We start from the raw sequence: 25,232 nt of genomic DNA, 5'->3' as shown, positions 1-25,232 counted from the left end.
AAAGAATATGAAACCGGCAGGAGTATTTTAAATGTGTAAACAACAAGCTTATATAGTATTTAATATAATGAACTTCCTTGATATTTGAGATTATTGGACACTAGTATATAACAAAGACTGGTATGTTTCTTCATATAGTAGATTCCCAATCCAAAGATGATGAAATCATCTGTTGCTAGTGACAACGATTTAAATGTTTCTGCTAGTAGTGGTAATTTGGAAGGTATGTAGCATATCCTTAATCACCACTAACATCAATTAACTCCATGTCGCGTAAGAATAGCACATGAAATAACATGCAATTTATTGATGGAAAGGGAAATTTTTCTATCAGAAAGATGTGAAAAACATTTATGGATAACACTATGAGGTCACGTATATGAGTGTATGTTTTATTACTGATGCATTCTCAAATACTTTCTATAAAAAAAATGACTTGTGATGAATTTGAAACAAAAAGGAAAAAATGCCAAGTGAAAGGTAATAGAAAAATTCAAAACTTTGTACATTGAAAAATGTAAATAAACTTTTCCAATTTGACATTATTATGGTGTATTTTATTGCTATCAAATAATATTTAGAAGTAAAAAAGATACAAGGCTTTTTTTTCTCATTTATCTGTTCAAAAATCAGAAGTTTTCAAGATATTTCTGCAAAGGTTGAATTTTTGGAACACTCGATTCTTTTTTAAAAAAGTCTCATACTTATAGAAATATCTGTAATGAATGATTGGTTCTTTTTTTCAAATAGAAAAAAAAATTAAGGAATTAAGATGACTCTCTACAATGTGTGTGTGAAGATCTATGAAATCATTGTTTAATTGAAAAAAAAAGTGATTGCAGTGCATAACTGATGGGAAAGGGCAAACGAATTTTTTTTTAAATGAGTCTAATGTGTTTATTGTTGAAAAATATCGATGTCTTTTAAGAAAATTTTCTGACTGGTTACGTGATTCAAATTCTTCAGGGAGAAAAAACTTTAAAAAAATATCGTCGCCGTATCTGATCAGATCGTTAGGCTTAAGGAGGTGGAGGTTTAGCACTACTTCCAGTGACGTCACAAAGCTACACAAAGGCCGGTTATATAGGAGGTCGTGGCTTGCCCTGGGTGACCAAGCATCCAGTTGTGGCCCCGCATTGCTGTACAGCAGAAAAGATTTTCCTCCCTCATGTGGTAGGTATACTGTATATCTATTCAAGGAAAAAGCCAGGGAATTTTAGCCGCACACTAAGGCTGCCGGCACACTACGGTTCGGCTGGCGCGGTTGATCTTATCAGCAACCGTGGAATTTCGCGTGAAACACACACTGCTGTTAGCAACCGGGGTTTTTTATTTTTTAATGTCACGTGACATCTCGGGATTGGCTAAATTATTTTCGCCAAGCTGAAGTTGGCTCCAGTTAGCATGCAAATTCGTGCTCATAAGCTGCATTGCAGTAAAACCCCCTCTTAACGGATACTCCCTCTTTTACGGACAAATAATAATTTAGTTGTATAATATATAAAAGTATGAATTTCAAACCTCTTTTTAACGGTCACCCATTTTACATGGATTTAATTTTTTTGTCCTGTCCGTGTTCACAAAATGGAGGGGTTTTACTGTATATACTAATAAAAATATTCATGTAATGAAATTTAATTTTCTGTAACAATATTTGCCGTTTGAAATTAATTCAGAGTTGAAGAAAGACGGCCTACAAGTTGACCCATTTTTGATGCTTTTACGATTCGTGACCAAATCGCACAAATTTTTTTATATATCATGACTGGAATCATCATAATTAATTTAAATAACATATATTAAAAACTATTTAAATAACATATTTTTGAAGTTTAAAAAAATTGGCCATGAATTTAGCACGTTTTTCTTTGTAATTAAAGTGAATTTCCAATTAATTAAATTTCTAATTAATGGAAATTAAGCATAATAATTGTAATTTTGGGAAACCCCATATGACCAAACAAAAAAATCAAGGAAAAAATTATTTTCACCTATTTAAAAAAATATATATTTCTTTTGATGGTCAGGAAAAAAAAATTCAGATAGGAATCGAAATAAAATTTCTGAAAATTTAATGTTTTAAAAACTGTAAAAAATCAAATTTTAAAAAACATTGTGATACAACATTATGAAGGGTCGTCTTAAGAGTATTATGGGCCCCCCGGGCCAAGTGGTTTTTAGGAGGAATTTCTATATTTTTCTTGAGGATACCCGCTGGTGCCTGGCACTAGGAGGCCCACCAGCGTGAGAATTTCTTTGGCTCTCAAGGAATACCCGCTGGTGCCTGGCGCTAAGGCCCACCAGCGTGAGAATTAAAGCTTTCCAAATTCTCTGTTGTACATTTTTGATTTTGAATATTTGCCATGCTACTGTTAAGACAATGTTCCACCGAGGACTGTTGTCGCGAGACATTGATCTAAAGCATGGATAAGTTAATATATATATATATGTATTTTTTTTGGATATGGGGATCTGGTTGCGCTATGGCGGCCGCAGCGTTGTCGGTGCGAGAGGCGGGAGCGTTGTGCGAGATTGGGAGGGACGTCTGGCTCTCGGAAAGGCTGTGATGTTGAGGCTCATTTTTCCGCTATAGCTCACCCAATTGGGTAAACGGCAGAAAATCACTTCATTGTGGTAGGCCTGAGCTATAGTCGGTTTCAGATAAAGATAAAGGTTTTTAGGAGGCCCTACATGGTAAATCCTTTAAAATTTCAATCGGATCTCATTTTTGGGAGGCCCCCTCTTCTCTTGAGGCACCCGGGCCGTGCTCGGGTGGACCCATGCGTTAAGACGGCACTGACTGATGCCCCGAACTCCGAGCCAGACAGGAGCGCAAATGTTAACCTTTCATCTCTCCTTCAATATTAAAAGGGGGCGCCAGAATGTGTGCTTGCCCCGGCTGACCACGCATGTCGTTGTGGCCCTGTACATCAATATGTATGTTGCAAGATTTAAGGTACATACAGGGCTGCAGCTGGATGCTTTTTTAACTGGAGCTAGCAAGCTTTTGGCGTCCCCGGGTAAGGAAAGGTTAGAAGGAGGGGTTAAAGGGGTAATTCGGCGCCCCTCTAGTTCAGCACCCTGCAGAATGGACCCGCTCTTCCTAATTGCGGCTTTGTGTGTGTATGTAAATTAAAAACTGCTTGAAAAGAACGGTAGGTGTGAAAATTGTCTTGGTGCACTCTTCTATATTACCCGCATACAACGTTTTGCCTAGATCAGCGGTTCTCAATCTTTTTTGGCCCACGGAGCCCTTTCCAGTATATAATTTCTATGGCGGAGCCCCGTAGGCCTATTTTTTATTTATTCATCAAAATTACTGATTTATTTTTATTCAAAAATATTAATAATTATTTTTTTTCAAATTTACTGGTTCTTTTTTTATTTTCCTCGAGGGCCGCGGAGCCCTTGGGAGTTCACACGGAGCACCGGTTGAGAACCGCTGGACTAGATGGTTTTTTTCTCATTGCAAAAACAACAGATAGACAGCCACATTCATATACGATACAAAAATAAATACCAAAAAGACAGAATAATGAAAGCAAAACACACAATGCAGCTCTTAGGGACATATTTCATCCCCGGTTCATACTTAGGCTTTTAATAAATGTTTCAAAAGTTTGATATGGAGAATTTGCAAATATAAAAATATATTCCTTCAGATGTCTGATTATTTTTACTTCTAATTTTTTATGAATTTATTATAAATGGTTGGGCCCCGTGGTAATTTGTACTCTTTTGGAAGAGGTAACTAATTGGTTTTTTGCTAACACGTTATAATCGGGATCCAATGCATTTCATTCAATTGTTCTAAAATATGCATCTCGGTTTTAGCGTAATCACGTTAGTTTATGAATGTCATTATAACCGAGTATCAATGTACGCTTATGTAGGAAAGCAAAAAAATTTAGTATTAGCAAAATAGTTAGAAAAATTTAATTTTTTCTTCATTGGTTTTTTTTATTGTTATCAGTGCAAAAGCGCCAAACAAAGAATTAGTTTCCGTCGCATGGAACTTCACCATACAGTTCCTCGAATTTGTCTTCTCCTCTCATTTTTTTATGGCAGCCTGAGAAGGGGAGCAATTCCTTTGTTCAGTGCATCGAAATCCCATCACCCTCCTTGTCAAGCCACTTAATAGACAATGGAAGAGAGCAACCGCAGTTCCAGCCGAACCGTCATCAGGGAGCTCAAGCCTTTGCAATACATGATGGCAGCTTTCCGGTTATCCCAACCGTCCCAAAAAATGTGGATTTTCTCGGTTGAAAAAACCGCGCTCAGCGGTTGCAGTTGTATCTGTGCGTTGACAGAATAAAACTATAGATAATGCCTTCCCCCCCAACCTCAACCGCGTGCAACCGCGCCGTAGTCAGGTCCCAGCCTAAACCGGCCTAACACCGTCTGCGTCTCGCGGTGTTACATACCTTTCCCCTTCATAGAAATCTACACCGTAGATTTATAAATACGTCTGTATTCATCGTCATATAGCTCACATATTAAACATAAAAGTCAATATCCTAATGGTGGTGAGGCCCCGATCTTCATAATTCTATCTCTCTAGTTATATAAATTCCCCGTAAAACTCAAATTCACCAAAAACATACATGTCAACCTATTCTTGCAAAGGAAAACAATATACACTCACTCTATATACATTGGTTATACAGATTACATACATAACTATTAATTTGTTATTATGCAACACAATGATAAACTTCAGTCCCATGCATAACAACTTCAATATTACGATATACATAATTCCCATACAAGCAAAAAAATAAAAATGTATCTCAACAATAAATTGTAGAGGGAGGAAGAAAAGGACCTATGGAAAGAGTACACAAAACACTTTCGGAATAGTCTCCATCATTCTTTTTCTTAGTTCACTAATCCCGACACTTCTTTCAAACCCGAAAACACTGTGAAGTTATGTTCTTTCCCTGAACAACACAGAATTCCGTCATTCAGATGACACACGCACTACTCTTTTCAAGTCTCTCTATGGGAGTCTTTATCGCGACACAAAGCATATCGATTCCGACGTGCCGACAAGCCGTCTCGAGTGTCCGGCAAGACAACACAGTCTCTTCGCGCACACATTGATGTTCGTCTTCTTTGTGGTTTTGTTTTCACAGGCCGACTTGACCGGGCGGCTTTCGGATTGGCGGAGATGTCATCCATCAATCCACGGGTGTTGTGGATAAGAAGACCTGCCACCATCAGCCACCTTATCACAACTATGAGCCGGCGCCCGATCGTAGTAGCCACCTGGCATTGCATTGAACCTGCCGACTTTTTCATCAGCATGTTCCAGATGTCGGCAAACCATTGGCGTCGTCGTTACTTACGATTAATTACACCCATGGACGGCGTCGTTAATTACACCCATGGACGACAATAGCCTTACATTCAGTAAGGCTATTATCGTCAACTTACAAAAGACCTATTCATACCTTTGGCCTTATTGTTGCGGTGGGACGAATCCTATCAGTGAAAATCCGGCACCCTACTGTTGACAACTGGGGGGAAGGCATCGTCTTACCTCAAGAGGTCCTGCCGTTTTTTCAAAGGATTTTGGTAAAATCGTGTGCCCGATTCAGAAGATTTTCTTTGAATGTAACTGTCGAAGGGTTAACTCTTATTCAAGATTATCGTCGAGAACTTACGAAAACAGAAAGAAATGACTTACCTTCAAAATGGTTTCCTTTTAAGATGATTAACATTCTTCCAACTTATAGAAAACTCATATAACAAAAATTAAAATCGAAAATTTTACTAGGATCACCAGATTTTCATTTCGATCGATTTATATTGAGGTTTTTGGCCCTTCTTGAAAGTCGGTTGGCATATCTTGTGAAGCAATCTCGACATTGTGATTACGACCTTCTTGCATCCTTCATTGGCTGACCGACCACTCTAAGGCCGAACACATACTGGGGAGTTAACAAAGAGAAAATACATCGAGATCAGCATCGATGTCCCGTAACATACTGAGGAGGCAGAGGAGAGCGAAAATGACCGCAGGCGTTCTGAAGGGTAAAGAAGAAAAGTCTTTGAGCGGGAAACGTGACATCTCGCCAACTAGCAACCCTACCAGCCTGTTCATGCCAAATCAATCAGTTTGGCAATATTGGAGGATTCCGATAAACCAGCGGTTCTCAACCAGTGCCCCGCAGATCCCTTAGGGCTCCGTGCAAACTCCCAGGGGTTCCGTGGCCACTCGAGGAAAATAAATATAAAAAAACAGTAAATTTGAAAAAAATAATTAATATTTTTGAATAATAAAAATAAGTCAGAAACTTTGATGAATAAATAAAAAAAATAGGCGTCTGGGGCTCCGCCATAGAAATTACATACCGGAAAAGGGCTCCGTGGGTCAAAAAAGGTTGAGAAGCGCTGCAATAAACGCGTTAATCCTCAAAAGAGACTACAAGTCCTGATATATGTTTTTAATGACTTCTCGTATCAAGATACAGAGACAACAGAATTAGTTAGACATTGAATAAAAATACATGCCTACAATCCGCAGAAGCTAATTTCGATACTTTCAAAAGAAAATATCACCGTTAATGAGATGAAGTGAGAAGTTATCCATACACCTCGATGATGAAACCGTAATTTTTTTATGGCCAGCGTATCATTATGAAAATGATTGTTATTAGCGATAAATGTATACGTGGTGGTTAAGCACAAATTATCAGTGTGGATCCATTATTTATGAAATCCCAGAATTACAGATTCCTCCTATATGCAGGGCCGTCTTAAGAGCATCATGGGCCCAAGGGCCAAAGGATTTTTCTGAGGCCCTACCAGGCAAATTCCCGAAAATCTCAACCACATCTCACTTTTGTGAAGCCTTTTTTATCTTGAGGTCCCACGGTCCTTGCCCTGGTGGGCCCATGCCTTACGACGGCACTGCTTATAACCGGCATGTTCTGTGCATAACCAATTTCAATGAACGCACGGATGCTGCAATCAACTGGTTTCGATTTTTTAAGAAATACAGAAATATGTATTGTGTGTGAGATGTTCATTATTTGTATCAGAAAAAAATCTTGTGCCTCTTTCATAACACACGACATTCCAATTCAAATTCACGGAAATAATAGATACAGTATTCAGTATAATAAAATAAGAGAGAAAAAACAGAAACCATGTTTCGACAATGTTAGTAAGCGATGAGCAATCATCACGGTGTTTATCCGTTTTCCTAAAAAACGGGATCTCAAACATTTTCCACCCGCGCCACCCATTTCCCTTATGAAGAGCCATTGGCGTACGCAAAGGGGGGGGATTCAGGGTTCTAACCCCCCCCCCCCCCTAAGCCAAGATTATAGTGTTATTTTGCCGGAAAAAACGTAAAACCCCCAGAAGAAAAAACAAATCTGAACCCCCACCCCACCGAGAAAATTCTGCCGTACGTACGCCTATGTGAAGAGCAGTTGTAAGCAAAGCATTTCTTTGAAAAACCTTTGTCAGGACCACTGCGAAGCTGCACCCCGGACGAAGGTTGGCGCGCACAGTTTGAGAACCCATGCTAATCCATCAACGTATTGACAAATCCAGGGCCGCCATTCGAGGGAGGGGAGCTTTTGAAAATACAATAAAAATGGTATATATACATACAAATATATATATACTAGGGGCTCTGCGCCCCTGCAGCCTTTGGCGGCCAACCCCCCCCCTTTTCATCACAACATGTCTTGTTTATTTCGTCCTACTTCATCAGCGTTATGGAAAGGGACATGTGAAAGCACCAGCTTACTGAAGAAGCGAATTTTACAATAATAAAACAACATAAAACAAATGGGATTCATCAAGTTTCCCCAGAAAACTTGCCCATGGGGTCCCCAGACTCCAATTCGCTGAATTTTAGCGTGGCCCAGACTGGATTTATCTCGGGCTATCGATGTGTTGCAAATTTCACAATGTTAAACGACAGAAAAGAATGAGATTCATCCAGAGCTCCCAAAATGAAACCTGTAAACATGGGGCCCCGACCTGGAAGCTTGTTGGTCATTCCCCGCTGCAAGTGCCATGAAAAATTTTCATTTGTATTCATTTTACCAATGAATTTAGTCCAAGGCCCCCAACCAATTACCTGGGACACCAGTTCGCATACTTTTAGTGGGGCCCCCAGATTGGCTTTATCTCGGGCTTTCGCTGTTGCAAATTCTAAAATGTTAAATAACAGAAAAAAATGAGATTCATCCAGGCCCCCAAAATGAAACGGTTCTCTGACTCGGAGCTTGTCATACATCCCCCCTGTGAGTGCCACGGCAAATGTTCATTTGTATTCATTTTACCAACGAATAAATTCCAGCCCCCCCTCAGTTACCCGTGACCGAATTCGCAAATTTTATGGGGTCCCCAGACTGGATATATCTTGGGCTTCCGCTATCGCAAATTTTTCAATGTTAAAGCAGTAAGAAAACAACGAGATCCATCAAGGGCCCTGGAAATCAAACCTTTTAACTTCCCCATTAAGGTATACGTGCAATCCCCCGGGTACCCCGACCCTGTGTGTTAGGAGCACTGGTGTTATATGTATATTATACCTCTCGACATGCCCCCCCCAAGGGCAGGGCTGACAGGGGCCGGAACGATTCTTATCACTTTTTGATTTTTCACACTATAAATTAACCATGGAGGGCCCCTGAAAAGCTGGTTTGGGGGCTCGCCATCTATTCCAGTCTAGGCGCCCTGCTGTAGGATGTGGGAGCCTCTTCGTAAATGCACGTAACTTGGTCCCGATGGGTCAAATGGGTCCCGAATATGCTAGAGTTAAATGAATACTTGACCCAAAATCGTAACCGATTTCCGTAACAGAAAAACGTAACAGATTTCCGCCACTCAAAAAATGTCACCCACTTCCGTAACATAAAATCGTCACTAATTTCGGTTGCTTAGAAACAGGCACTTTTCGAGTTTGTGTTTTATATTATAGAGTAGATATACATACATTGAGTTCATGTGTGTTTTCTCTCTTTGCCTTCCCCCCTACCCTGGAAAACGTTGAAATGACGTTCCTGGAAAAATCTCTACAAATTTTTTTGTTGAAATTCTAAGAACATGTTCAGTATTGAGTAGAAAATTAGTGTCGACCAGCAATTCTCAACCTTTTTTCTGAGTCACGGAGCCCTTTTTAGTATATAATTTCTACGACGGAGCCCCGTACGTTAGGTTTTTTTTTCTTCATTTGGTCATAAAATTTACTGGTTCATTTTACTTTCATCGAGTGAACGCGGAGCCCCCTCAACCAGTGCACGTGGAGCACTGGTTGAGAACCGCAGGTATAGACAGTACATAGATAGTTTTCTTTGTAAAAGATTTTTGATGTCTTTGTGGGGAAGAAATGATTTTTCCGCCCCAGCGACTGCATAATGATTTATAGTGGTATATAACTTATGATCTTTTAGTGGTTTTCCAGTTTCCGACAAAAATTTGCCACCCTTTACATTTTGCAGCCCAGGGCAAAGGCGAGGGCATGAAAAACATTGAGAGGTCTGAAAGTTGCCAGTCGTTCCGTGGTGAGCCTCGAGCCCGTATGTAGAAGGGTGCAGTGCCCCGCATTATTTATTCATTAATTGGGGAAGGGGGTTCGCAGCCCCCTAACACAAAATTTATTGGGGTGTTGAAATAGCTCCCCCCCCCCCCCCGCCATGTTCTGGTGCCTATGTCCCATGGCAGTACGTTTGTTATTAAAAACTATTCAGGGACAATTGAAAAGATGAAACTTAAGGGATGGAATTTGCGCCCCTTCTGATACTACGCCCGGGAAACCATACCCCCCCCCTGCCCCCTTCCTAGTTGCAGAACTGTTCGTTCGTCAGAAGGAAGTTCTCTTGCACATAGTGTAGTTTTCCATGCAAAAAGCGCAATGGGATGGGCGGAAATTTGCGAAATATCTATCTCGCAGTCCCAGTAAGATTTTGAAAAATATTCACGTCTAAAAAAATGACGGGGGGAATTAATGCGTAAAATGCTACCACAACAATCGTCAAACTTTTAAATTAGGATAGATTGGGTTAAGCACAACGGAAATCGAAAAGAAGAGATAGCGCCAAAAGTGGAAAAAAATCCGAAATGCTCCCTCCAAACCAAATGGGTGTGATGATGATGATGATTCCCCCCTCAGAAGTTCTCTTTTTTTCCCAAGAGAGTGAGGAGAAAAAAAAGGGGAGAAAACTGACCAATCCCCAAATAGCGTCTGATTTTACCTCGCGATGAAAACAAACCGGCTTGAAAGAGTCGCGTACCTCTTGAGCTGCCTCTTTCTCCTCCTCGTCTCGCTGCCCGAGTATGTGAGGCGCAGAACAAAACAGTACATTTGTTTTCGCCGCTATTTCGTACCTCTCCGCTCACATCCCCAGTATGTGTTCGGCCTAAAGCAAGGCTGTCACCAAAATATCCCATCGAAAATGCTATCACCCCCATATCCCATTTATGAACTTGAAGTGTCAACAGTCTTGCGATACGTATATACGCTATTGTTTTTTTTTACATTTGAAAAGCAATCAATGGCCAAACCCCACATGAAAGTCATAAAAAAACCGGGGAAATAACGATCGTTTCACATTCCTATCTTCTGACTCGAAGGACATAGTATTGGTTCTAAATCGATGACTATCAACCTCCTCCACTTTTAAAAGAAAGAAAACTTTTACTCTTCACTTGTACAGAGTGAATTCTTCTGAAAAAGGAATTCGACCTATGGTTCTATTATTTCGAATTTGCTCGGCTAATCGTAACTTCCAATCGTTCTTTCTACATCTCCTTTTAATGGCAACAAAAGACCACTCAATCTGCTCCTGAAAAATCTCGCATTTCTCTCTTTCAGATGTAATCTTTCCATCTCGTAAAACATGGTCATAAAATAACTCTATATAGTTCCAGAACTTTTTTTTTGGTTCGCGGCGCCAATCCAAATGTTTTCCAATATGTTTTGCATCCAATATGTTTCCCAAATGTTTTCCACTGTCCCTCAAATCGTAATTAATATATAAGCTTACCTTACAGTTACAGGCAGCTAGATTAAGTTCACACTATGATTCGTATTCCCAAATAATATAGTGGAATAACATAGTGGAAAAATTGCATGTTTTAATAATCTGGCACACTATTTAATTAATGAATCTATTTAGTGAGACGTATCGCTCTTCCACCTAGTACCTTACAAAGGTGCAAAACAATGTCGTGAAGCATATTTTAGGTACAACGATCCCATTGGAATAAAGCAATATATATTTTGCAATTCAAACTTCTTTCTTAGTTTCAAAAACAAAATTGGGGGGGGGGGAAGGTATGATTGTGGAATCTGATTTACAAAGCTGTTTAAAAAAATCAAATTGAATTTCTAACATACGTTCCTCATTAGTTTCTTGAAAAGGAAAAGATGTCTCAAGTCCCGTTGTGGCCACACCTTACCAAAGCCTTCTAGACAGAGAGCCTACAAGCCTCATAGGAGGCTTTACCGTTACTCACCGGGTATCTGGAACAAAATCCATGATACTCCGAAAAGATGTTCAGTTGTGTATGTACAGTTTGTTACAATATTCACACACATACCTTGCACTCAGGGGTGGCTCGAGAAACAATCTCTATCCGAGGAGACATATTTTTGGGCCCCCGACCTCCCCAATTAAAAAAACTTTTGTTTCAATCGTTTCGTTTTGATGCGATGAAAGGAACAGCGATATTTTATATAAAGGGTCGAAGGGTTCTCTCCCCCCCCCCCCCCAAAGCGAACAGAAATCATTTCTGTAATTTCTTTCACTCTTTTGCGTCGGATTTGGCACTCCTACTAGAGGAGGAGGGGACAGAAATGATTTTTCCTAACCTTTTTCGCCCTTTTTACCTCAGACTTGGTGCCCATCCTACACACACACACAGCGGCACAAATAATTTTTCCCAATTTTTTTCCGCCCTTTAACTTGGGATTTGACGCTCTTCTAGAGAACACCCAGTGCCACTGAGCTGTCCCTGGTTGAACTAATAGGAAAGTCTGGCGAGTCGGAAGACTGGCCAGTGATCGGGGGCGCCAAAGTGCACGGGTTTTCTCGTGTGAGCACATTTTTGTTTCTCCTCGTGTGACAGGTAGGAACGAGGCCCAAGTGCAGGATCCTTATTTATAATGGTCAGCAAATCACAGGTTTTAATTAATTCATTTCTTTTATATTTATTCAATTTTTTTTGAAATACTGTACTGTGTTGGCGATTCAATTCTGCGTTTTTAATGCAAGTAATACAAGTCGGGAAAAGAGAGGCACGAAAGGCTTCTGGCTCAAAGTCTTTCCCGCATCAGAAGACACCTTTAATTCCTATAATACTCCCCACAACCTAGGAAAACAATTTTGCTTTCGTTAGTAGAAAAACTGAGTGACCGAGGGCGATTCCACAATTATTATTTTTTACAGCACAACAAAAGAGAAAGAAATTGCGTCTTTTAATCAAAATCTCCTTTAGGAGTAAACGAAAAGAGCTCAAGAGAGAGAGAGTATTTTTATCTGACCAAAATCGCTATGTATTGTACGTATTATTATATACCCTCAAACCTCCAATTTTTTTTTCTCATCTCGGTCTTTTTTCGTGTATTTTGTATAGTTTTTTTAAATACTTGTCTTAAAGATATTTTTCTTGTAATGTATATGTAAAGTGTTTCGGCGCCCCTTCTCATTTGGCGGCCGGTGCAATGACCTAAGACAGCCCCAGGTTGTATGGATTTGACCCTTGCCGCAACTTTCGACGAATTTCAGATTCGATTGTGCTGTCGAAACGTCACATATTTCATCACTGAAGCCTACAATCAAATGCTTAGATTTGTCGAATATCAGTCCTACTTTCTTGCAACAGTCCTTGGTTATGAGAGATGTCTGGGAGCCACTATCCAAGAGTGCTCGACTTCGTAATCTTATCATTATTGCTCTAAACATTTTCGCCCCAGTGGAATATGGGTTTGTGGGGGGAAGTTGAAAGGGGAGAAAAATTGATGGAAGAAATTCACAAAAAAATGTTTTTTCCAGCACTTATAAGCACTTGAAAATTATTTTTTTTTTCAAGGACTTGAAAGTTCATTAAGGATTTTCGAGGACTGTACGAACCAGGTTGAAATAATATGTATGAGGCAGTATCGTTTATTTGAATTCCTCACAAGGCAATATGCAGCTGGGTTATTGAAATAAAATATTGAATTCTGGGGAATAGCTAGCAGCTTTCATGAAACTCAGTTCTAACTGCTCATGCAGAAAGAATAAAGTTTCACTTATTTTGCCATGGAGCACACTTTGGGTCTTTTCCTAGGAGCCACTCTTAGGTGCAAGATGATTATCATATAACTATATTATATATATAATATATACAGCAAAAGACAGTGACACTCTTCGAACTTCTTCTCTTGTTTGTCATCGATTTCACTATTTATTTCGTCTGACGACTTTCTTCTAATTAGTAACTATATTGTTAAACATGACGGTTATCCAAAGCATAAACAAGTATTGTCACATCAGGTGGTGAAATTGGATTTCTTTCCACAGTAATGACGAGGTTTTCATTTTGTCTTTCGAGGGTTTCAACCGATCTTTCTCTTTTCCTTGCAGTTTGATCACAGCAGCACTCAGACACCTACAAAAAATGTAAAATGTTACAGATATGGCATTTATAATATACAGCATATGTAGGTATAACGGAATTATTGAATTATAAACTATTATAAATTTTGTGTGTGTGTGCAGAAATGTTTACATAGGGAGAGGACACTCATTTAAATTTAATGCTTTTGAAATACAAATTAACTTTGCACAAGATATTTTATTATTTATTTGAAAAAAGTAGCCTATCTCTCTTCATGAAATTTTACTTTCCACAGCACATTAATATTTGTGTTTTCAATTAATTGAGGACCCGAGAGTTTTGATTTATTCAGTATTAAAAATATATATATATTAGATCTGAAAAACGTGCTCCCATGATTAAACAAGTCATAGGCGGAGATAGACTTGGAAGTATGGGGGGGGGGGCACGATGATGATGTCAATTCATATATGCACATATACATGAGATCTATTGACTCCAACTTTGATGCTGGGGGGGGGGCATCCCCCCACGGCCCCTCCCGTATCTCCACCCATGAAACAAGTGCAGAAAAAACTGCTCTCATTACACAAGGAAATGAAATTTCGACGCGAAAGCAGTGAACAAATGTACTTTCAAATATATTACACAATATAAATTCAGAAAAAATAAATATTTCAGCGATATTGACTGAATTATGTACAAGTAGTTCTACTTACCCTTTTGTTTTAGAAGACCGTCGTCATCAGATGATTAGCAAAGTTCTCAGCTCCTTTTACAATTATTCAAACGAAATTTCTTCGGGTAATGTGTTATAACAAATCAGAAAACAACAACAGATAAATAGTAAAATGAATATTAAAAACTTGAAGAATTTAAATATGATGAGAAGGAAGTGCATGTGTGTATGCTGTGCTTCGTTAAAAACATCCGAAACAGCCCAGCACCTCCTAGAGATAGAAGGCCTCCGCACGCTGCTCGAAACGTCAGCAAATAGTCCATTTTCCCTCAGAATATTCAGGGGAAAAATTCCTTGTTCGTGCCAGTATCATCGTTGTGCGGAAAAGAAATGATCGGGCATTGGCGATTTCTATGCCACACATTGAATCACCATGTCAGCCAACCAGGAAGATTCTATGCCAAAATAAAAAGAAAATAAATAGGATGCTGTTTTTAAAAATGTGGCAAGCTTGCTAGGTAGTCTCAATGACGTTACAAATGAACTTGGCAACCCGTGCGGAGGCCTTCTATCTCTAGGAGGTGCTGAACAGCCACGCTTGTGGACCCCGATTGTGACGTCACAGCGGCGTTAGGGTGATACATTACGGCTTGTCTGTCTATAAGGCTTTGGTACAGCTTGAGTATATATATAATGTTACTTATATATAAACTTGATTATTACTTATATATAAATTTGATCATTACTTATATACTTGATTATATAAGGAAATGGTCATGGCCGCAACTAGATGCTTGGTCACCCGGGGCAAGTGCGCATTTTGGCGTCCCCTTGTAATGTTGAAGGCAAGGTTTGAGAATTAAATTTGCGCCCCCTCTGGTCCAGCGCCCGGGGCACAAGACCTGCCTGCTCCCCCCTAGTTGCGGCCCTGGAAATGGTGCATGGGAGATGAGGGGAGGAAGAATAAAAATCTCCACTTTTTCTCACTTCACTCTCTATATGGGAACGCCTAACTTTTTATTTCTTGATCTCAACACAAGATGGAACTGATGTCGACTTTCGTTTTTCTTTTCTTGTGTATTTCTTATTATTATGTCTCTTTCTCTCGGGAGAAATTGAATGCACGTCCAAGGGCTGCAACATCTGTGGTTACAAACATCACACTCTCCATTCAAAGAGTTAAAAGAAATGACTCGTTAGAAGACAAAACAAAAAAAAGAAGGAAAGTTCCCCCCCCCCCCAGCATCAAACGTACTCCCCCTTGCTGATAAACAATCCGATGAGATGGGGGAAGTCAGTCACACATCGACCCTCATAAACAGCACTCCTCGACAAGTGACAAATAAGTACGTTCTTCTGGCTACTGCAGTGGTATACGTGAGGGATTCACGAGGTTGTTTACAACCATGTAGAGCGCTGTTGGATAGTGCATCGCAGTCAAGCTTTGTCACTACTGAATGCGCAAAGAGACTTGGGCTGAAAAGAAATAAAACTTTCGTCGCTGTGTATGGGTTGAGCGGCTTACCAGTAAACATAAACCACTGCATGTGGTAATTTCATCTTCTGATGACAAGTTTAGGCGCTCGTTGGAGTTGCTAATAGTTCCGAAGTTGATGGGTTTCAGTCCTTCCAGATACATCAACAAATCTGAAGTTTCCCCTCCAGAGAATATACAGCTAGCAGATCCTGACTATAACGTTCCGAATAGAATCGGCATTTTATTGGGTGCCGAAATATTCTTTGAGATTTTACGCGAACATCGAATTACCACATCCAAAATATCGTTGCAAGAAACTGTTTTTGGTTGGATTGTTTGCGGTGCTGTGCAAAACCAAACAGAAAGTAATGTGCGATATTGTCACTTATGGAATGAATTAGACCATTTAGATCAGTGGTTCTCAACCGGGGGCCCTAGGATATTCCAGGGGGGCCACGGATGAAAATCTTGCGAAAGGGGAGCCACGGCTACTGATACGGGGGCCACGAAGAAATTTGTGACATTAAATTTTTTTTAGTCACTCTGACTAAAAAAGTTTAATTTCAAAAAAAATGCATAGAATATCTTTTTCGTAATTTTTCCCCATTCAAGTAACATTAACATGAGGAAGAAGGAAATAAAATAAGTAGTTCATGTAATCTCGGTGATTTATGACTTGGGAGTGATAGTAGGCCCTGACACAAACTATAGAAGAGATTTAAGCAAAATGGAATAACTGTAAAGACCGAAAATTGTGTGTTCCAAGACTTTTCATTCAAAGAGAGCTGCCATAAAGAAAACAAAGATTTTTTGACCATTCATTGATATTCTTTTGAGAGTGCTGGTAGTAAATGTAATCCAAGAAGTAGATGAGTGAAAAATGAAAGCTTGCAAAAAACCCATCGTTTTCATGCAATTACAGACGGATAGTCATCTAGTTTAGCACAAAGCTATCTTCAGCCAGCACTGAGTGGTCTGATGGGGAATATATTTATAAAAATCGAATAGAGAATGATTGCTCTGGGGTATTTTTTTATGAATTTTGAAAGAGGGTGCCAATCCATTGCCTCTGCTGAAAAGAAATAAAGTCGAATTCAGTTATAACGAACTCCAAGAGATCAAATCATACATGAGGAAAAATACCCGCGAAATTTAAAATTTTTTAAAACTACATTGCTGTGATAATATATTGGGACAGGGGCGGCTTAAGCGAGGATGCAAGGGGTGCGGCGCACCCGGGCGGCAGCGTAGACACTACTTAAGACAACAAAATTTAACACAGTAAAAATTCACGACATCACGCTTCTGAGTCCTACTATACCTCGATAACGGAAACGTTGAGAAAATAGACAAGGCCTCTGATCGTAATACCAGAAACAAGAATGGAAGCTATCTGGGCGGCTCGAGACAAAATCTGTACCCGTGTGGGACTTATTTTTTGCACCCCCTACCTATTGTTCCCTCCATAGCCCCTACCTCCTGCGTCAGGGAATCTTTCGTAGTGCCCATGCCCGATTTTCCACGGGGCCCCTTCTACAGTTAATTTATAGAGTGGAAAAAGAAAAGTTATAAGGATTTAGTCCCGGGCCTCAAGCTGGAGCCCTGTCAGCCCTACCCTTAGAAGGTGTCATGCCCCTCCCTCACAATTTATCCAAACAATTCCTAACAAAACATTTTTTCGGCCCTTCATTTCCGATTTTGCGCTCCTCCAGAGCCGACAATTTGGTTTTTTTTGGCAAATTGAATTTTTTTTACCCATTCACCCCGGATTTAGCAAGCGGTGGCGCGTGTAGCAGCAATGGATCGCGTGGCCAAGCGCCACCCCTGTACTCTATTACAAAGTCCATTTTGGTTCCCTCACCCATGGCCCCCACAAGAGCTAATTCTCATAATTTTTTGGCTTTTTCAGGCTATAAATTAACTATAGAAGGGACCGTGAGAAATCTGACTGGGAGGGGCCCTGCAAAAGATCCCAGCCTAGGGGCCCATACCCTCACTCAGAATTTGATCCATAATAGTCAAATGAAGGCAAAGGAAAATTTAGGTTTTTCACTTGTCCGGCCCCTGGAATACTAGATACACCTTTGAAAAAATTTTCTTAATAATATTTAAATCGTTAGATATCATCTTCACAGGATAAGTGATGATGGCTCACAAAAATAAGTGCTCTTTCAAGGATTAAGTTATCTGGCATTTATTAAGAATGTTTTTTGTTCCAGAATTATTTTACCAAAGACAAAAAATTTTATACTTCAAAAGCGAGACGTATGGTCACACACATTTTGCACGGTAAATAATGATGTGCTGCTTTCTTCTGAAAAAAAAATCAGGTTTATCTCCAGCTGCCCTTCACCGAAGCCCTATCAGCCTTCTGGCAGGGTCGCCAGTAGGGGCAGCACATGAGGCTTCGCACTCGGCTCATTATCGATTAAAAAAAATCGATACTGTAATGCTTCCTTTTAACTGCCCTACAACTGGCCTGCAGCATCCTAAATAATTTCAATGAAATTTTCCTATCCTGAAAGATTAATGTTGTGGACATTAGAAAAAAAATTCTAAAAAGGCGTACGACTACATTTAAAGCAATTTAAATCCGTTTATTAGAGACTCACTGCAACTGCTGATTTCTAAAAAAAGTGCAATAAATTCACACGTAAGTCTTCACTTTGAAATGTCCGTAACCCACTCAATGCGTCTCTTTGTATCTGTCAACCTAAAATTTATGGTTTTTAGTGTTGATAATACGCATGCAAAACCAATTCAGCGACGCGTTTTCACAATCTGCAAAAACTGCTTGGATTTGATAGTTGGAAATGTCTAAATGCCAAAGATTTGGAGTTCAAATCAAAATGAAAATGTCAAATAATTGAAATTGTGCTTCGTATAAATGAAATATTTTAATATTGAAAGAGCTATATATATAGAGATTAATGTCGTGCCCGCAGTCATACGTCTCATAAATGTGAAATTTTGTCATAAAACTGAGAGTGAGGCACGAATCCCCTTGCGCACAAGTGGAATTTCGAGGCATTTACGCACAACCGAGCCCGTCTTGGCCATTTTTCTTTTTCTTCCCACCCTTTCTTCCTTTTATTTCCTTCCTAAATTTATAAAAGTAAAAAGGACAATCACTATAAAAGGACTGTTTTCACATCAAATTGCCGAAGTTCAATTACTGCAAAGATATTTACTGTCAGATTTTTTTGGGGGGAAATACAGTCAAACCCAAAGCGTATTAAAGACCCTTTATTAATACGCTTTGGTCAAACCCCATTAGACCGTAACTCCAAGAGACCCGAGAAATCACTTCGTAATAACGAAATTTCGTTACAAAGGAATTCCAGATTTTTATATTGTTCCTATGTAAACCTATGCGAGGGATTAGAAAAGTTTTCGTTAAAACGATATTTTTCCCGTTGTAATGGTACTTGTTACAATGAGAGTCGACTGTATTTCGTCTCAAGCTATTTTTTTACGTGTATTTGGAAGCTGCATGGGCAACAGGGCGTATGGCACTTTACTTGTGAGCCATTAATCTTAGAGACATACCCAACTAGAAAAAGTATCCAAATCACGTGTCCAACTCAGATATGTCATTCATGTTGTAAGGGGTTGTATAGCTATAAAATAAAAAAAACAACTTTTTATACCGTCCCCGTGTGCCAAAGAACCCAATTAAGAAGTTGTTGCTCTGTCTTTCCCGATGCCAACTAAAATAATTTCACGTTTCTAAGTGCAATATTCACCGAGATATGCGAATTCAAAAACTTGAAGAAATTTGGGAAAAAACATCATTCAATGCGGGTAAAATGGTTTCCCCTCATTTAATGCTGTTTTTTTCCAACTTTCTTGGAATGTCTCAGTGAAAATTTGAACTTAGACACGTTGAATTTTTTTGTCGGAGACCAGGAAAAATAACTTTCCAATTGAGTTTTGGGGCACAGGGTGTCCAAATAAAAAGTTAACATTTTTATTTTAATAACTATGTAACCCCTGACAACATGAATCAAATATCTGAGTACTGCACATTATTCGGGTACTTTTTCCAACTGGAAGTATGCTTATAGGACCAATGGTTCGCCAGTAAAATGCCATATGCCCCGTTACCTATGCGCCCTGTATATGAAATATAGTACGGACTGTTATGTGAAATATTGTGTTGTGTTGAAGCCAACACGCACGTTGTTTCGTTCGCCTGCGAGAGAGCGGTCACATTATGAACCAAAAAGCCACTTGAAGGTAGCTTGTCATCCAATGAAATATCAGATTTTTACCGTATCGAAATTGAAGTCAACAAACTGATAATTTTCGTATTTGAAAATCTGATTATTTATATTTTCCAATGGGCTTGAAATCCTGATAATGAATCATTATTATGTTCACACGAACAGTTTTGTCACTGCGTACATGATTTCTCTGGAATGAATGTTTCAAACAAATATTTAAAAAAATTTTCACACGCATTTTAGTTTTTTTTTTAAATTCATAGTAGGGCTACAACATGAACCTATATCCTTGGTGCATGTATTATTGTTGAAAACGATGTGGAAGGTCGAACTTTTCAATTGTGATTCATTCGTGTGTGTATGTACTCCCTCATTACTACTTTTATCCGCATGAAGAGAATAAAATTAATAAAACTGCTTGCTACCACTTTTTGCGATTTTTATCATTATAAAAATGCGTATTTTGGAAGCTACAACTGACATTTCTCAATGAAACCATAATCATTTACAAAAAAAAAAAAAAAAAAAAAAAAAAAAAACTAATTTGGAAATAATAAAAATTTCATCCAGTACAGTAACTTGATGACATTGTGCCGTCTTCAAGCGCAGAGTTTACATTGATTAAAAATATTTTTTTTTAATTGGACTGACACAACACATAAAACATGCAAATCGAACTGAGAAAAACACAAAACAATAAACTTCACAAAAAGTAACATTACGATGATACAGACACCCCATTGTGACACCCATTTGTGACCCCAAGGGATTTATTCTATTTTTACTGTATTCTATTATGTTTATTTTGCTTTTTCGTTATTTTCATAAATTAAAAATTAATCAAATTAAATTCAAAAATATGTACACTTCCAACAATTTTTGAATAATTATCTTCTAATGGGAAAACGGGGGGAAGAAAGGAAGGGGGAGTAGAAAATTATTCATGTTAGCAAGGGGGCCACAGGAATGAGAAATGGTTGAAAGGGGGCCATGGACAAAAAAGGTTGAGAACCACTGATTTAGGTAACACCTTGAGAAGATTTTGGGACTTGGAATCCGTAAACGAAAACAAGCTTATTGAAAGTACTGAGGCATTTTTTTGTGAAAAGTATTTTTTTGAAACTCATTCCAGAAATGAAGCAGGTAGATATGTAGTGCAACTACCTCTTAAATCAGATCAAACACAATTGGGAGTTTCTTTGGCCATGGCTAGTAGAAGATTGAACACAACGTGCAAACGACTAGACAAGAATAGAGACATCAAAAAGTTGTACGTGTCCTTCATGAAGGATTTGGGACACATGTGGAAGAACTCACCTCTGTTGCAGTTGATCACAACACCTACTATATGCCGCAACATGGCGTTCACCGACCTGATAGTGTGAGTACAAAACTTCGCGTTGTTTTTGATGTATCCGCCGTCTCTTCTTCATGGGTGTCTCTTAACCATTTGCTCATGAATGGTGGAACTATTCAACAGGATTTATTCTCAATTATGATAAGATTTCGTCAACATAGATATGCTTTCACCACCGACATTGTTAAAATGTATCAGCAAATTTTCTGGTTGAATCTCCCCAGATTTGCAGAGAATCGTGTGGAAAGAAAATCTGAACGATCTTGTTAAGGTGTTTAGATTATTGACTGTCACCTATGGTACAGCTTGTGCTCCGTATTTAGCTACACGTGTGCTAAAACAACTTGCGCTAGATGAACAATCTCGGTTTCCTTATGCGTTCAAGATTGCACTCTCGGACTTTTATGTGGATGACATCTTGTCTGGTACACATGAGCTACATGACGCACCTAGAGCTTCAGCGTCAATTGATACAGATGCTCCAAACTTGTGGAATGACACTTCACAAGTGGTGTTCCAATTCGACACTGCTAAACGCAGTCAACCATGACGAGAATGGATACAGTTTTGATGCCAAGAACAATGCCACTGTGAAAACGTTGGTCTTGGCTTGGAATCTTACGTTAGAAGAGTTTCAGACTGTTAAATGACCCAAATTGAAGGCATATTGAACTCCAGACCACTCACACCTCTATCGCCAGACATCAATGACTTTGAGGTTCTAACACCAGCTCACTTTTTGATTAGACGATCGCTTAACACCGTTGTTGAGCCTGACCTGTGCCACCTTGGTGATAACCAAAGCCGCTTGTAAGTTAAACTCTTAATGCAGCTTTGGTGATAACCGACCACCTCGATGGCAGCTCACAACACGATTTGTTCAGGCCATCTGGAAGCGTTGGCAGATGGACTACCTTAGTTCGCTCCAGCAACGAAATAAGTGGTACTTCTCAAAATATAATGTGCAACCAGGTGCCATGGTGATTGTCAAGGAGGATTACATGCCGCCGTGTAACTGGGGCTGTACTATCTCTTCATGCTTATCGGGAATCCGATCCGTATCCCCGCCGATTATGACAATATAAGCATGAAAGGGAAATTTCCGTACTAGCGGCATTCTCCCTCCGAAAACAAGCATCGTATTTCTCCGAACATTCGGATGACGATAAGAATAGGGGAGACCCACTTCTTAAGCATCGGATGATCGTATTTTCCACTCGCCATCGCGAGTGGAAAATACTAAAAATGAAAAATTAATTTCTTGGACTTGGAAATGTATTACGATGACTTAAGTGGTGTTTTTTCTTGAAAGAAAACTGCAATTTCGTCGGCTTTTTACAATTAATTGGACGGATTCAATTAGAAATCCAAGTGTAGTATACAGTGAAACCTCGCTACAACGATACTCGATATAACGATAATTCCCTCTACAGCTATATTTTTTCGAGATTTTTTTTTCACGGTATATTTCTCGATGATATAATTATATTATCCTAAAATTATATACATATATATATATATATATATAAAATAAATGAAGCAAAGTGTAATAATCACCCACGTCCATCAAAATAGCCAATGGAGGACAATACATTATTATCCCAATGTGATTTTGGTAGTTCCTTATGAAGTACGGCTTAAAAAAGAACTTCTATAAATTAATTAGAATGCTGAAATATCTTTCTGAATAATATTTACACGCTGAAAAATATATTTTAATTATGGAAATAACTCTTCATGTACTCTTATTTTCCATCCTCCCCATTAAAAAAAGAAAAAAAAATTATCTAGCCGATCGCCCGCTAACACCTTCCATTTTTGACGTTAAAGAATGTGGAAAGAAAACAACAACACAAATGTTCTGCACATGCATTAAAATGAATTGCGTTGCCACCAAAGCTGCATTAAGAGTTAGCTGCATTAACTTACAAGCGGCTTTGGTTGCCACCGTCGCTGAACAAAAAAAACAGTAAATGTATAGTATTTGTTGTATATCCCAAGATTAATTTTGATTGGTCAGTGGTCGATCGGCCAAAGGGAAAAATCGCTTTTCCCTGTGTAGAAAGCGATTTCTTTGATTTTCCCTCTTTCACGTTACGTGACGTGAAGGAGTGAGCCTACGAATAATTCCTTGGTATCGTTTTTCGGATTATTCTTAACGTTATGCTTATGAACCGATGCTTATAATTCGGATCGGATGAGAATAAGCATGAGCAGGTAGTACAGCCCCTGGTTACTTGGAAGAAATGATTCCAGGTCCACATCACAAGGTTCGCGTTGTCACTGTACGAACTAAAAATGGACTAATCAAATGATCAATAGCAAAAATTTGTTTGCTCCCGCTTCAACAGAAATGAAGTGACTGGGTTTTCATGTAATTTTTTATCTAGTGTTTGTGTTTATCATATTTAATCGGATATATCTTAGTATTTTCATTTGTGCATTTTAGCTGCATAACTTCTAACTTCATTGTATATGATAATGATGTTTTTTAAAGCTTTTCAGAATGAATATTAATTTGAATTGACTGTACATTATGCTTGTTGCATTTTGAATTAATTGCAACGCGTGTTTGATTACAGAAGTGATGAGTTTAGATGTATTTTTCAGTTCCTTTCGATGCCTAAGATAGGACATGCCTACACAAGTAAGATACATTTATCTTGCAAATGCATTATCATTACTGTTATAGTTATATGCGTGAACTGTGGATGAGAGAAACATACGTATATTATGCTATTCTTTCATTGCACAGTTATATCTTCATAATCTTCTTCATAATCACTTTTGCAATATGTCTTGTGTACAAGTTTTCATTTCAAGCATTTTTTTAATTTCTTTTGTATTGTGTTGAATTGATATTGATTGTAATTAGTATTACAACTCCGGGAGGGATGGAAACGCCTAACTTTTTATCTCTTGCTTTCAACACAAGATGGAGTTGATGTCAACTTTCGTTTTTCTTTTCTTGTATATTTCTTATTATTATCATGTCTCTTTCTCCCGGGAGAAATGTGTAAGAGTGTATGTTGACAACTCTCTAGTGGGAGGTTGTCTTATGTAATTCCCCCTGCGTTTTATTGAAGCATTATTAAATCACCCTTCTTACAGAATTAAATGTTGTTGAGTTTAAAAACACAGGTGTGTGTTTGAATTCATGGTATTAACCCCTATATGTTAACAATAATATCAGTTTTTGAAATATATCGCCGATACATCACCAAAATTTGTTGCCAAAAGCTTGTAAAAGAGTTAAATGCATCGTAACATGAAATGCAGTGTCAATGATACCAATAAAATGTCAATTCAAATGCGACAAAAATTCCATTTACAGTCGGAATACTCACCGTGTATAGAGTCATTCAAGTAAACTTGATTTTGAACTATTGAAAAACCAGAAGTAGCACATGTGTAGTTTTTTTTAAGATTTTGCAAATAACTCAGACAGAAATCGAATGATGGTCGATAATCAGGATTATAGCTCCAACACCGAGTCATCACTTCACACCTGCAAAAATTTTATCGATCTTTTATTTAAATATGAGCTTATAAATGAAAGAAATCTAACGCAATCTGTGTAAAAATCATGTGCTCTATTCATAACGTAGCAAGAATGCCAGTAAAACTAAAAAAATATGTAGGCTAGTAGAAATCTGATAGTGAGTAATCTAGGTACAGTAAAAATCTGGTAGTGAGTAATCTAGGTACAGTAGAAATCTGGTAGTGAGATGTATATGACTACTTATACTGACAGTAAAAGCTTGAAGGGTTAACAACTATATATTTAACGATCAAAAACTGCGAAGAAAAAGATTTGGAACATAACAACGATCAGTTTATATACAAAGTCTTGGCGACACGAGTGGCGAAACTTCGCAACACAACTCCAACGTCAGACTCAAACTTGGTTTGGTAGACAGAATC

The 25,232-nt window shown here is 38.6% G+C and overlaps 1 protein-coding gene across 5 annotated transcripts in view; it reads right to left on the bottom strand.

The window, feature by feature from the left end:
* The window catches only part of sev (receptor protein-tyrosine kinase sevenless), a 1,896,734-nt gene that overhangs the window by 53,218 nt on the left and 1,818,284 nt on the right, over positions 1–25,232 (bottom strand). For 4 of the 5 annotated variants that reach the window (XM_089239534.1, XM_089239532.1, XM_089239533.1 and 1 more), the window contains one exon: positions 24,656–24,816. In XM_089239534.1, coding sequence (XP_089095660.1) covers positions 24,656–24,816 — 161 coding nt within the window. Of the gene's footprint in view, positions 1–13,424; positions 13,621–24,655; positions 24,817–25,232 lie in introns of those variants that run through there. The other variant, XM_089239536.1, reaches the window with a different exon arrangement.

The sequence above is a fragment of the Pholcus phalangioides genome, unplaced genomic scaffold, assembly GCF_987345545.1.
Source record: "Pholcus phalangioides strain wild (caught in Gottingen) unplaced genomic scaffold, Ppha-v1.0 ptg000011l_1, whole genome shotgun sequence".
NCBI classification, from domain to species: Eukaryota; Metazoa; Arthropoda; class Arachnida; order Araneae; family Pholcidae; genus Pholcus; species Pholcus phalangioides.
The sequence above is the reverse complement of the archived record's forward strand: the minus strand, read 5'-3'. Positions and strand labels throughout refer to the sequence as shown.